The sequence below is a fragment of the Euprymna scolopes genome, chromosome 15, assembly GCF_053919585.1.
Source record: "Euprymna scolopes isolate OS-2025 chromosome 15, ASM5391958v1, whole genome shotgun sequence".
Lineage (NCBI taxonomy): Eukaryota > Metazoa > Mollusca > Cephalopoda > Sepiida > Sepiolidae > Euprymna > Euprymna scolopes.
This window is the reverse complement of record NC_136496.1, coordinates 43,310,436-43,325,958: the sequence shown is the minus strand read 5'-3', so window position 1 is coordinate 43,325,958 and position 15,523 is coordinate 43,310,436. Positions and strand designations below refer to the sequence as shown.

Here is a 15,523-nt window from a genome sequence, read left to right as displayed (position 1 = left end):
AGGGGCATAAGAGATTCAAGAAAGGCAGGGAGTCTGTGAAGGATGATGAGAAGTGTGTGAGGAATAAGGAAGTCAGAACGTCAGAGTTTACTGGTCAAATAAAGAATTTCATGGATAAGGATTGTCGTGTGTCTATAGAGACAATAAGTGCACTGTGTGGGATATCAGTGTGGAAACTGTACACACAATTATTCATGAGGAACTGAAGATGCAGAAGATTTGCGTGAAGTTTGTCCCAAGGGTGCAATCAACAACTCCATCCTTGTCAATGATTATTTGATCAAGATATGCATCATGACAGTTCCTCACTCTCTCTATAGTCTAAACCTTGCTCCCTGTGACTTTTGGTTATTCCCTAAGCTCAAGGAAAACCTTAGAGACTGTCATCATTGTGGAGATGAAAGAAGCTGTGACAAGGGTCATTGACACACTCACACAAGAGAACTTCCATGGGGACTTCCATAAGTTGTTGCATTGGAGCCAAAAAAGATTACTTCAAAGGGGACAAAAGTTTCATGTGTGTACTATCAATTAAAATGCCCATACAAAAACATCTGGAAACTTATTGAAGGCACCTTAACTCAAATCATAGCCATTGCATTTCACTGCATCTTCAGAAAAACCAAATTAATGAGAGCCCAGCATTCATTTGCATGTAACATGGCATTAAGAACATAGCTATTGTAAACGTGACTCATTTAATAAGTCAGAGTGAATGGCAGGTAAAGATGCAAAGAAGCTCATGTAACTTGCCCCAGTCTCTACACACAAAATTGAACTTAATTTACCAACCACCGCCAACAACGCAGACCATATTACCAAAAAAGCAAAATTAGTCGACAATTTCCAACTTCCGCAAATCATTCACTTGAGAGTAAAAATAATTTTAACAAAACCTTTAAACAATTTTGTTTTATTCCATAAAATATCACAGTTCCATAGCTTTTTATCAACAAATATAAATAAGTATTTACATATTGCAAAAGTTGTTTGTCTTTACATAACATATGTAAAATCATTTGAAGAAAAGGAATTCCTGGAAATTCATTATTTTTATCTTGAAGAATTGTTTCAGACTTTTCAAGTTTATTGAAACAAAACATTGTTTTTTGACACAAAAATTTCAGAACTAAAATTAAAACTGTCAACATTATTCAAACATTTTTATTATGCTGTAATGGAACCACCTACACTCTCTTTTTCCCACAGTTGCATACTTGATAAAGAAATACACTTGACTAACAACAAACACATTAGTATAATGAATAAAAAAAGGTTTCTTGCAATAGGGAGAATAACATTTTGATGTTATTAATGTCTATAACAAGACCTTTGTCAATCAGTGCTCACTCTATATATAGTAAGTCCATATCAAAAAAAGGGGGTGTAGGTTATTTCATTACAATAATTTACATGGTTTAAACAGTTGTCTTTATCTTACGTGTTGTGATAAATTGTTCCAAATAAAATTTGACTGTTATACTTTCTGACCTTCTTTGGTTTTTATTGTATTCAATAACTTTGTGAGAATTTCAAGTTTATGTCTTTATTTAATCCACTGAGGAAAATAGTTTCATGCTTTCTTGATATCTTGTATTAGTTACCTCTAAATTGATTGATTGATTTGGTTTAATAACATAATCTGTTTATGGGCGTTTTAGTCTTAGATGGTAAAAGGTTTTTCTTTGTTAAATATGCAGTTATAAGTTTGTTTTAATTGTCTATTTTGTCTGGTTGGCATGTTTCAATTCATTATATTTTGTGATATAGATGTATTTTTTGGAGAAAGGCAATAAGGTTGTCTGTCTTCACTTTATCAAAAAGTTGCTCCACATTTTTTTATGCAATGGTAGTAACATTGTCTGCTAAAGGCAAAGTAACCACATTTTATGAAGATGTGTTTGTCTGTGTATTTTGTTTGGTAAGCTTACCATTAAGGTAGTTGTTCCTGTTTCAGGATGAAAGAGTGGCTGTTTGTGTGATCAATTGGAACATTGTCACCTGTTGTTTACATTTTGAGGGTTATAGCCACTGTTCACATTTTGGGGGTTATAACCACTGTTCACATTTTAGGGGTTATAGCCACATTTTGGGGGTTATAGCCACTGTTCACATTTTGGAGGTTATAGCCACTGTTCACATTTTGGGGGTTATAACCACTGTTCACATTTTGGGGGTTATAGCCACTGTTCAAATTTTGGAGGTTATAGCTGCAATTTCCCCAAGGAAGGTTTTTGTTTTATTGAATATAGTTTGTTATTTTGACAAAGATTACAAGTCAGTTGCCACTTTTTAAAAATGCATTTGTTTATAATGTATTTTATTTTAGCTGTGTTTTAGTAGTTTAGTATGGTATTTTGTACGTAGCTTGTTTAGTTGAATTGATTCTTTTGTTTCTTCATCATTACTGCAGATACTGATGTGGCCTAATATCTAGCAGAATATCATTTTTAAAAAAAATTTACGATAGTATATTCGTTTTATAGTTGTTGGGTTAATTGTTTTCTGATGTTTCAGTCATGTAAGTATTCACAAAGTATATAAGAAGATACTAATTGCTTTTTGGTGATATAATGCCAAGGGTTAAGTCAACGGTTCTGTAGATAGAATTCACTTTTAAATTGATCTTAACATTTTCATCTACTATGTTATGCGATCTATAAAACTTAGTTTTGTAGATATAGACTTTGGTTACAAAAGATTGATAAAGAAAGTAAAGAAGAAATGAACAGATGTGCGATATCTAAATCGTGCAGAATGAGATCAATTTATTCCAGTGGATCATTATTGATGAATAGAATTATATTTAACGCAGATTCATTTTTGGAAGAAAATAAAAGTAATTGTTGTAATCAAGAGTTTAAACAAATATATTTCATAATTACAAGAGATCAGATTCTGATATTTTTTAACATTTTTTTTTTTAATTTATGCTATAAAATAGAGTGACTTCACTCCCCACACACACACCTAATTCCAATCATTAATAAACTTCAGTATTGTCCACTAAGTTTCAGTCGATATATTTTATTGCTGTTCAAGTATAAGCACGAAATGTGCACATCTGCATTGCAAGCACATCTTAATATGATGTGTATTAAATGGCAATTATTAAAGACTGTTGAACATTAATGATTAAAACTTAGTAGATAAGTCAGACATAGATTGAAGTTCATTTGTATTAAACGTTTAAATTGCAGAAAAGATTGTGAATTTTATTAATGATTCAATCTTAGTGAACTTTAAATCGAAATAGTTAAGCATCTTATAACTGGAAAGAATAAAATGTAAAAAAACTTTTTAAGTTTAGATAAAAGTTGATATCTCAATAATAACTAAACTCTATTAATACTAATAATATATACTTCTAAAATTTACTTTTATGTGTAGTAAATAAGCAATTTTATTTTTGTTCTAATCCTTTCTAAAACATTCACTCACATTAATTTATGTAACCATTTAAATCTTATTTAATCTATTATTTATTATTTAAAAGTTGTGAGAATGACATCCAAGATAAGAAAAGTAATCCATATAATCCAACTAATACAAATTAAGACATCATTTTAAAAATTCTAAAACATTATATATGGTGTCATGCTAAACTCGTTCCTTTCACCTGCTAACATAGTTGGAATAGTGAATTTCCTTTTCCTTTTATCAGAAGGACTTTTCAGATAAAACATTAAATACGGAAACTATCAACAATCTTCTTTTTTTCAGTTTGAAAGGAGATCATTTCGAAATATCAAGATAAGACTACCATTCAGGTAGATTAATAGAATCTTCCCAGGTCAAGTGGTTTAAAATATTTCAGTTTGATTATCAGCAGTGACTGCATATTCTCTGTGAAATCACCACTCAAATCAATGCTGCACGGCTGATATAGTGTACTGCCGCTGATGCCATTTGTGATCTGCGGATCAATGATCGCTTTAAATCCAAGATCTAATAGACTGTAGTATGACTTGTTGCTTTGTAAGGGTCACAGTGTTAGTTGTTGATGAAGGAACCAGAAAAAAGACTATCTTGCTGCTCATCTTTTGATATAATCCTCTGTATAGATGATCCCAAATACGTCCAAGTGGGTTATGTACCTTGTTTGAAGTGAACAAATGTAAAAGAAAACACATGAAGTGGTTTCATTTAATTAATAATAAATAATTTGGCGCTTCTATATTATACAAACAAAAGAATATTGAATTGAAACAAATGGCACCTACGTAATTGTCAGGTCTCAAATAGTAACATACCCAAAAATTAAGAAAAATGATCAGGTAGAAAAATAATTATTAATGAAAAAAGAAATTTGTGAAATCACTGTATTATGCTTACTAAAAAAAAAAAGAGAAGTTGACAAGGGAGATAATTAAGCTCTGTTGCTTATGTCATGTGATGAACATAATTCCAAATGTTGGACAAAATTTATTCCCCATCTAAACTTTATTGAAAAGTTTTCATTACTAATTATTTTTCTACATATCGTTTTCCATAATTTTTAGATATATTACTATTTGCAACATGACAATTACGTAGTACCATTTGTTTTACTTGAAATTCAATACTTTTTCATTATTATAATATAGAAGCACCAATAATTCTGTAATGAGTGACAAAAAAACATTTGTCTCATATTAAATAAATAAGAATGAGAGAACTTATAACATCTATTTCAATCTACTGAAAAGACATTTTTGAATTTTGATGCAAAAAAATCACGAATCCATCTTCATTTGTTCTTCCATTTGTTTCTTTAATTTCTTCAAATTGATTTTTGAAGCTTCCTAAAAGAAAAGAGAAGATGAATAAATAATAATAATAATAATAATAATAATAATAATAATAATAATAATAATAATATGAAAAATATATAAACAAATTCATATGGAAAATAAATCAATTTAGATATTTCTGAATTTAAAGTAATTTGTGTGAGCCAGTAAAGCTGTCATAAATTTTCTCTTCCCCTTTTTTAGTCATTTTAAAAAAAATGTTTATAAGTATGATCTTTTTGAATGAGATGAAACAAAATAAACATTTAAAAAGATAATAAACTTCTGAGAAATCGCTGTCCACCATGTTAATAATAGTATTTTAATTTATAAGATTTCTTTTCTTTTCTTTTTTTTTGGGGGGGGGGGGGTACCTGATCATTAGTCATATTCTTCTCAGATGAGGATCAAGAAAATATTTTAAAAACAAACTCAAGGGTGTTAGCAGCCAATGACAAAAAAACGTTTAAACTGAGATGTATTTCTCAACCTAGGGGAAACAACCATTGTTACATCAAGAGCATTTCTCTCAAAGTGTCTTTGAGACAACATACTGTTAGTCTCCTATCTATCCAGACCAGTTATGTGGACATGTTTTAGGAGATCACATATCTACACATGTTTAGAAAGTTTGCTTTTCACATATGCATGCATTAAGAAACTCTAATCTGTGTGCATATTTTCATGTATTACTTCTAAACATAAATATTTTTTTAGTTCTCTTTTGCTTATGTGTTAGAATGAATTAGAATTCTTATAACTTTGTCTCTCCAGAACTTTGGATCTTTCTGGAATTTTCTTTGTCTGACACATTTTTGTTAACAGTCCTCTTCCCTCCAATGCAGTGTCTTCCTAGGCCATCATCCTCCATCCTATCTGGCATGATAATCACTCAACTGAAAATCACAAACCTGCTACCCTTAAACCACAGGGGTGAAAGTTCTGACTTCCCCTTAAAGTACCCACATCTGGACCATCCTAGTTTAGAAAAAAGCACTTTTACAGTTCATGTTGAATATCAAATTAATTCAGAATTATTTTCATCATCGACTTCCAATGGAATATTTTAGAAAGCACAGTTTAGAGATAATTGGAATATCTAAATACAGAAAAACTTGTAACATTTCCAAATAGTTGTTAACCTGTAAAAACGCTTGTCATAAAAGACGTTCTCTTTCCTTAATTATTTTACTTATAATTATATATCAATTACTAGCATGGTTACCATTGCCCTCTCTCTCTCTCTCTCTTCTCCTCCCACCTCCCTCTCTCTCTTCTCTCCCAACTCTCTCTCTCTCTCTCTCTCTCTCACCTCTTCTCTCACATTCTTTGATAACCAGTACAAAATCTTTGACAAATTATGAGGTGCCTTCAATAAGTTTCCAGACATTTTTTGTTCAGGCATTTAAAGTTGTTGTAGACTCTTGAAAATTCAATATATTATTGCTATACCTTTTATGAGATGATTGACCAATTTTTATAATTTCAGATTAAAATGAACAGCTACAGCAATGCATCCTATTAAAGCCTAATTGTCACAATTGGTGAATTTCAAAAATGCAATCTGGATGTGAGGACACTTTAGAAGAATGATATGCAATAAAATTCTGATTTAAACTTGGAAAAAATGCCACAGAAACGTATGGAATGCCTCAGACATCAGTTTTTGAGGAGCATAAGAGATTCAAGAAAAGCAGGGAGTCTGTGAGGGATGATGAGAGATGTAGGAGGAGTAAGGAAATGCACAGTTTGATGTCAGTGTGGATACTGTACATACAATTATTTGTAAGGACTGATGATGCATAAAATTTATGCAAAGTTTGTCACAAAATGATCAGAGAAGATCAGAAAGAAAGACATTGTCATGACAGCAGGGAGATGGTCGAGCTGATCAATTCAGATTCCGCAGTTCTTGATGCTCTGGATCTACTGCTATGGCCCAAATCAAAACTTCCCAGTGGAAGCATGTTGGCTCTCCTAGACTCAAGGCAAGAGAGAGAAAATCTATCCAGAAACTTATGATGATCCCTTCTTTTGACAGTATGGGTATGATTGACATGCACTGGATTCCCACTGGACAAGGATTTCTATGTTGAGGATTTAAGGGAGTTCAGAAAGAGATTATATCAAAAGAGGCCAGCACTCTTCAAATCGGGTCAGTGAAATTTCCACCAGGAAAATGCATCAGTCTACAACTCCATCCTTGTCACAGACTATTTGACTAAGATGGGCATCAAGATAGTTCCTGCTTCCCTATAGACCAAACCTTGCTCCCTCTGACTTTTGGTTATTCCCTAAGCTCAAGGAAAACCTTAGAAGTTGTTGTTATGAGACAATTGTGGAGATGAAAGAAGCTGTGACAAGGGTCATTGACATGCTCACACAAGGCGCCTTCCAGAAGTTGTTGGAATCGTATAAGTGCATTACAGACAGAGGAGATTACTTCAAAGGGGACTAGTTTCATGTGTGTACTATCAATAAAAGTGTCTATATGAAAAAACTTATTGAAGGTACCAATAATAATAAGGTACTACATAATAACATTAAAATTTGTTCTAAATATCGACCACACCCTGATAATCAATAAAATTTGTCCCAGTTGTCCCCAATAAATGAATAATAAAAAACAATGAGCCTATATTTTGTTCGAGGCAATGCTGAAAAAATAATCAGTTTTGAGGGTGTGTCTTGCGTGATTTTTAATTTTTACTGAACAATTATATAATAAGTCATTTACAAAAATATCATAAAATTTGATGAAAAATCTACCTCAGTTCTTTTTCTTTTCCACACTTCTTCAAATTATTCATTTAAATTCAATTATTTAATTATTCAAATTTCTTACAGTTTAATAGTTTACATAAAAAATGATAATTTTATTTAAAAGATGTATCTTCTTTGTTTTTTTTTTATTGAGACTTCGAAATGTAATTAATTCTAAGGAGTTTTAAGTTAATATAATCTTGTCTCTTCAATGTGTGTTCATGTCTGTTTTAAGAATAAGTATAAACATTGAACTAAGAACAAGTTCATAATATTAAGTAAAAGAAAAAAAAAACTGATGATCAAACTTTAATTTGAATGAAATAGCATTTCAGGACCTAAATCACAATTTTTCATGAACCTGTTCAAACTTACTGATTTTGTAAAGATCTGCTTAAAGTGTTGAAGATTGAGGAGAGGAATGACTGAAGGACGACCATGAGCACATTGGAATGGCAGTTTACACTTCAGTAACATCTTTAGTAAATTTTGGCATTCTTCCAAGGTCAAAGGGTCATTGAATTTAATGGCACCTGGAAAGAAAGTCACAATGAAATTAGTAGGTAAATAAGGTGACATTTTTTTAAAATTCTTACCTTTGAAATTTGAATGTGAACCATACTGTTCCCAGAACTAACAATTTCCTATGATAAAAACAGTCATCTATATAATAAAAGTCATATACATGTGTCCAGCTTGCTTCAACAATTATATATACATATTTATTTTTATGAGCAAAGAAGAGTAGGCTTAATCTTAATAATAGAATAATAAAAAATAATAGAAAAATATTTTTCACTTTTAATAGATACAAACAGTATAATCCTCTGTTCTTAATATTTTGCAGCTTGAATAAGAATTGATCTACAGATACACAGAGGTTTTATTTATAGATTCAGCAAGAAAGACAGTTTTTTTTAAGTAAAATTTATAGTACATATTTTTTTGTAAAACTAATTGCATATTTATGTTTATATTAGGATTTAACTTGGATAATTGTTTCTCTTTTTTGTAACTTTTAGCTTGATTAGTTGTTTTGCCTTTTTACAGAAAAAAATACCTCACATGTGACAAGAGTAGGATTCTAATTGTTATAAATAAAAATAAATTACTACTACCTCAGTCACTGTAGGGTAGACCTGTTAGTTGTAAAATATCACAATGTGGTCAAAGAAAATGATCATGAATTCCTTAAAAAAATAAGTTTGGTGCTAAAATTTATAACATTTATCAAATGTAAGATAATGTTCTCAGGACATTCAGTGGTGAGATGACCTTTAGCCAAACTTAGTTGTTTGCAGTGTAGAATAATGAGAAAATGGGTCTCTGGAAATGTACCTGACAACTAGATTTTAATTGTGTGAAAAAGTTTGTTTTTATTAGTTTTGTTTTAAGGCTTATCAATCACTTTTGGGTCATTTAATACGAAAACATTAATTGTAATGTGTTAGATGTTGGTTAGTTGTTTTCTTGTGGAATCTTTTATTATATTTTGTTGTATATTTTAATCTCTTTCGGGAATTCAATAATTTTTCTGAATTGATTTTGTTAAATATCTCCCTTAGACTATTCTCCTAGCAATGCTTTATTCAAGCCCGTTTAAAGTCCACACAGCCTGTCAGTATATGATGTACTGTATAAGGTTCCTGACACATTATGCAAATAGGCATCTCTTCTCCTTTTAGTAGATGTGAGTGAATGACGTGAGAGTCTAGTCATTACTACCTCTTCTTTATTTGACATTTTCTTGTATCTTTTATTCCGATGTTTAGTGTTACTTTATATCGTTTATTCTATGTACATGAGTTCAAATGTTCTTGCCATTTTCTTTTTATATATATATATATATATATATATATATATATATATATATATATATATATATATACGCTTTTATACGTCCATAAATCTTCTAACCACCCCAACTCAATTATAAAATCTATAGTACCATCTGTCTCTAGAAGAATTTCTGCTCTTTCTGCTGATAAAAAACTTTTAATCAAAATGCTACTTTCTTCAATAATGCTTTATGGAACTCAGGATACAAGGAAAAGATTAAATACAACAATTATGCTCCTCTTGCCGGCCGCCTTAAATCTGTAATCATATACAATATGACTCGTAAGAAACCAGTTCAAATAACAAGATCTGCCGCTATCAATAACAATGAACCAGTCTACATTTATAATCCAAACCAAAATACTAATCGCAATGCCTCTAACCCACCTAGTCGCATCAGGAGAAAGAAAAATATTTGGTTTAATCCTCCATTTAGCCTAAATGTCAAAACTAATATACCTAAGGAATTCTTCAACATTGTACAAAACTCTTTCAAATACCCACACAGATATAGTTCTATTTTCAATAAAAATTCAATCCGGATTTCTTATTCAACAATACCTAATTTAGCCCAAAGAATCTTAGCATCTAATAACAAAAAAATTAAATCAGCCCAAAAAATCCCTTTCCCAATTAAACCCAAAACTAACTGTAATTGTAATAACAAACATCTTTGCCCACTCAATAATGATTGTATCCATAAAGATGTTATATATTCTTGCACTATTACTGAGCTCCCACACAATCCTCCCATAACAGACACTAATATTTCATCTTCAAGTTATTCTTCTTCCCATCCTCCATCTGATATAGTTACTAATCCAATACACCATTCGAGCAGCCCTTTCATTTACAATCATACAACTAGTAATAATGATGATAATAATAATAATAATAATCATAATATTAATGAGAATAACAATATTTCTCCTAACAGCCATCCTAACACTAACAACACTCATTATCCCCTCCAAAATAGTTCTCATACAGACATTGTCCCACCATTTGTTGAACACTATGAACAAAATTCAAACTATTTAACTAATACAAATCAGCAAATTAATATTAATACCAGACCTCAAGCTTTTAATAAAGTACATACATATATCGGCGCTACTTCAACATTAATTAAGAAAAGAATATCAAACCACATTTCTTCTTTTAACAACCATAATTCTAATCATAACCAAGGAACTTCTCTAACCACTTTAATTAAAAAAACTTAACTCTAACAATACTCCCTTCTCAATCAAATGGACTATTATAAAAAAAATTAAGTCTTATACTCCAGGCTCTAAGTCATGTCGCCTCTGTACAACCGAAGATATAACTATAATTACTTCCCCTCAAAGTAACAATATAATAAATTCTAAAAATGAACTGATCTCTTTCTGTAAACATAAGTCCAAATTTAATTATAGCAATTTTGAAATTACATAGTTATTACTTTTACCTTTTATATAGATATAAAAAAAATTTTTTTTAACTTTTTCGTTTTTCGACATACTTCTTAATATTTTATAATTTAATAATCCGTTATTTTAATTCTTTATCTCTTCTTTGCATGGCCGTTTTTTATCTGCATTTTCTGTTTTACTCTTTAAACTTTCCTATCTATCTAATATATCAATCTACCCACACTTTCATATCTTGTATGTATATTTACTTAAATTTTACTATATGAATTTACTTACTTCTTTTTTTTTCCTGAAATTGCAGATAACGGCCATCTTCTCCCCTTAAATAATTTTTATTTTTTATCTTTATTCTTTTCTTATTTTATTTTATATTATATATTATATTTTATTTTTTATTATATTTTATTTTTTTATTTATTCTTTATTTTCTATTTATTTATTTATTATATATTTATTTATTTATTTTTATTTTCCTCTTTTATATTTTTTTATTTTTATTTTTTATTTTCCTTTTAGTGTCGTTTAATAACTCTTGCTGATATTTTTTTAAGTGATAATCTGTACATTTCAGTTGACCTATATTATTTTGCCCTATATATATTTTCGCGCCTTTAACATTTCCTGTCTGGGTCGTTTTGACTTTTGTTTCCCTTTATTTTATATCTAACTTTATCATTTAATTTTTTTCTCTCTCTCCTTTTTTTTTTTTCTCTCTCTCCTTTTTCTTCCTAGATCTCTTTTATTTATAGTTATGTCTCGGAAGTAGAGTGAAAAGCACATCTTATTTTTCTTTTATTAATATTATTTTTTTTTTCCTTGTACACATGTTTGGGAATTATTCCATGGATTTCTGCCTTTGGATTATTATGGACCATCTTCTTCCAATTACGGGATGTCTTTGGATTTTACTTGTACAAATGGAAATTCTTTTAACTTTCTTGAAGTTTTACATTTGGATTTTACCGTCACTGGATTTTTTATTTTCCACCAGACTATCCATTCATGTGTAATCACCTTTTTCTTTACCATATTCCCTCTGCTTAACTTATTTTGTTTTCAAGTAAGATCTTTGACTTACTTGATGTTTCATCAAATACTTCTGCATGCAAAATCCGATCCCGCATTTTGCTAATTCCTACCCTCTGATGAGAAGGAGAGTATTTCTTCGAAACTCTGCGGATTAAGGACTATCCATTTATCTAGTGTTTCCTTTTCAGATTAAATATGTTTTTAACTCATTTCAAAGTGTTTTTTAACATATTTTATTAACTGTTTGCTCATATATATATATATATATATATATATATATATATATATATATATATATATATATATATATGTATTTATTTTGGGTTTTAGGTCTGTACTAGCGGGGGGGGGGTACTTGGCATTGCCCGGGTGTTTGGAGGTGTGTATGTAGGAGGGGGGGGGCTGTTTTAATATTATTAAAAAAAACACGCTGTTGTAAAAAATTGGAAAAACCAAAACAAAGCAAAACCACAAACAAATGTAAAAAGAAAAAAAAAGGTTTAGGTAGGAAGACAGGCTCAAACCCGAAACATCGAGGCTAAGGCAGAAAAAAAAATGCCTGACACGTTACCTCTACGCCAAAGAGACACACAATTGAGAACGGATAAAATTAACCCTTTAAAAACACTTGCAGGTGGTTGAAACTAACGTCAACGTTTTCTAGGTCAAACATGACATCATTGTCGTAGTAGCAGGAGGAGGCCGAATTTAGGGTGAAGGAACACCTCCCCCACACACACACACATTTTAGCTTTTATATTTATAAATGCCCCCCGCCCTGGTTTAGCTAATATATGATGCGTAAAATTGAAAGGAATAAAAACAAAACGAATGTGAAAGAATATCAAAGGAAAAAAAGGGAAAAAAAAGAAAAACCCCAAAAAAGTCACAGCGTAAAATGCAAATATGTTTATTTAAATCTAATATTTTTGTTTTTATTTAAATCGAAAAACAAAATTCAAAAAAATAAAACTTACCGTGTATAATGAAAATATGTTTATTAGATTTTATTTATTTATTTTTCTTTGTTTCAATGAAAAAGAAAAAAAATGAATAAATAAAACCAGAAAAATGACCGTATTTTTTAATTTTTTTTAATGTTGGTTTGTTTTGGTTTCTTTTTTGCATTGTTTTCTTTGTTGTCGCTGTTAATCAATTTGAATGTCGTCTCATTCCAATATCGATAGCGTAGTAGTAATTGTGCTAATGAAACTCTCAGAAATGCAATGTATAGAAATAAATAATGAATAAGTAACTAATCCGAAAATAGGAAGTCAGCTCTCCCCCCCCCTAGTATCACGTATGAAATCAGTGCAAAGGTAGAAGTATAAAGACAGTAAATAAAATATTAAAGCGACTAATTGGTGCAAGATTTGAAGAACGCTGCCGGCTGACTGTTAAAGTTTCTTGTAAAAACTGGAACCCAATGTTAGTTCGTTTCGTTTAAGTAATCCTTCGAATCGCAACCCCCACCCCCCCTACAAAAAGAGAAAAAATATAAAATGAGGAAAAAAAGGGAAAAAAGAAGAATAAATTTATAAAATGGCACAAGTAACCCACAGAATAACTGGAATGTAAAGTCGCGTTTCACCCGACGGAAAAATGCCAATCCATATTTTTTAAGCAACTAAGCACTCAAACCGGTGTTCCTCGTATATTCCCCTGTGGACGTATCCGCAGTGGTGTTAAGTGGTCGCAGGCGGAGCATGAATCGAATAGAGAGAAAAGATTTTACAACTTTCATTGATTCTAACCGATTGTGGCAGTGAACTCTCACAGGAATAAATATAGAAATTTACGAATATCAAGGAACTATAAGGGTAGTAGGCCTATAGCACACCTCAGATCTTGTGCTGAAGTGTGGGGACATTACATTTGAATGTAATGTCGGGATTTTTAATCCTATTAAGGTCAAACTCACACGGGAAAAAATGAGTTCATTTTATTTATATAGAGATAAGGGATTTTTCCTGTTGTATCGTTTTGTTGAAGTGTCTTTTTTGCTGCTTTACCCATTTTTTCGCTTGTGTAGATGCTGATATGGCTTGGAATCCAGTGGAAGATGATGTATTTATTCATTATTATGGTGTTTATTTTATTTAGAAGATTTGTAATAAAGGGATTTGTCATTTTTTTTCTTTCAGTGATATGAGTACCGATAGAGAATCTGTAAGGATGAGATATTTTTATGGTTATCAGTTGTTATTATATCTAGCACCGTCAATGGCAGACACCTCGGCACTAAACACAGGGGTCTTTTCTTTAATTTTATATTTTTATGACTGCACATCCTACCCTGTCTCCATCCTTTGATCCATCTGTGTAGATTTGTGAGTATTGTTTATATTGATTTTGGATGTTAAACAGTTTTTCATGGAAGGGTTTTTGTTTTAGAATATTTACTCAATATTAATCTTATGGATGGTTGTTCAACCATCCAAGGTGAAGTTTCCGAGTTGATGAATTCATGTAATTTTGTTGTGTCTATTTGGGTTTCTGTGAGGAGGTTCTTTATACAATATTGTAGGGGTTGATCATATTTTCTTTTTTGTTGAAGAGGTGTGTATATTGTGGATGGAAAACATATTGATATACAGGGTTTGATGGACATGATGCGAGCTTTAAGTAATATTGTAGAGCTAGTTTTTGTTTTTTTAGGGTCAGTGGTGTTTCGTTAGTCTCCACATGCAAGCTCTCCACTGGAGAGGTTCTGAAGGATTCCAAGGCCAATCTCAATCCTTAGTGATGTATCATATCCAATTCTTTCACATATGATTTTCTGGTTGCTCCATATATGTAACATCCATAGTCAAGTTTGGATCTAATTAAAAATCAGTAGTTTTAATAATGTAGCTTTATCGGTATGCCAGTCTGTGTGTAACACTTTGATTAATTGCATGGTCTTGTGGTATTTTGTTTAAGTATTTTATGTGTGGTATGAGTGTCAATTTCCTATCATATATGATGTTCAAGTATTTGTGTTGGTCAATGACTGGGATATTTTTATTGTCCAGTTTCAAGGTGGGGCTGTGATGAACTTTTGTCGTTTACAGAAATGTATGCATTTTGTTTTCTCTTCTGAAAATTTGGATTCATTTTTTATAGCATATTTATTTATCTTATTTAGGCAGAGTTGGAGTTTGTGTTCGGCTGTTGGTATATATTTTGATTGATAGTATATGAGCAGGTTGTCTACATATAGAGCATAATCGATTTCTGGGTGTCTGTTTTTTATGATATTATTTATTTTTACATTGAAAGATGCTTCCTTGGGGGACACCGATTTCTTGTTCTTTTTGGACTGAAAGCATGTTGTTCATTTGTACTTGAAAGAGTCTATCATTTAAAAAGTTGCTGATAAATTCTGGCATTCTGTCTTTAAGTCCAAATTCATGTAGGTTTCTTTTGATGTCGTCCTTCCAAGGAGTATCATGCTTTTTCGAGATCGAAAAAAATTGCTATTTTTTGGCAAATACCTCCCTTATACATGTTTCAAGTCTTATTAAGTGGTTGATGCTTCTTATTTCTTATTTTCCTGATGCTCTATAATCAGGTTTTTGTTTTCTAACAACCAAGTTAATCTTTCATTAACCATTCTTTCAAATGTCTTGCAAAGACAGCTAGTAAGGGCAATGGGTTCGTAGTTTATTGGATCTGTATGATCTTTTTTTTGATTTGGGTATTGTGATTGCTATAGCTTGC

The 15,523-nt window shown here is 30.9% G+C and overlaps 1 protein-coding gene across 1 annotated transcript in view; it reads right to left on the bottom strand.

Moving 5' to 3' along the window:
• Positions 1 to 1,870: 1,870 nt before the first annotated feature.
• The window catches only part of LOC145293794 (uncharacterized), a 77,396-nt gene continuing 63,743 nt past the window's right edge, over positions 1,871 to 15,523 (bottom strand). The window contains exons 12-13 of the mRNA XM_080140349.1: positions 7,911 to 8,068; positions 1,871 to 4,784 (exon numbers count right to left, since the gene is read on the bottom strand). Of these exons, the coding sequence (XP_079996475.1) occupies positions 4,716 to 4,784; positions 7,911 to 8,068 (227 nt within the window). The 3' untranslated portion in view covers positions 1,871 to 4,715. The remainder of the gene's footprint in view (positions 4,785 to 7,910; positions 8,069 to 15,523) is intronic.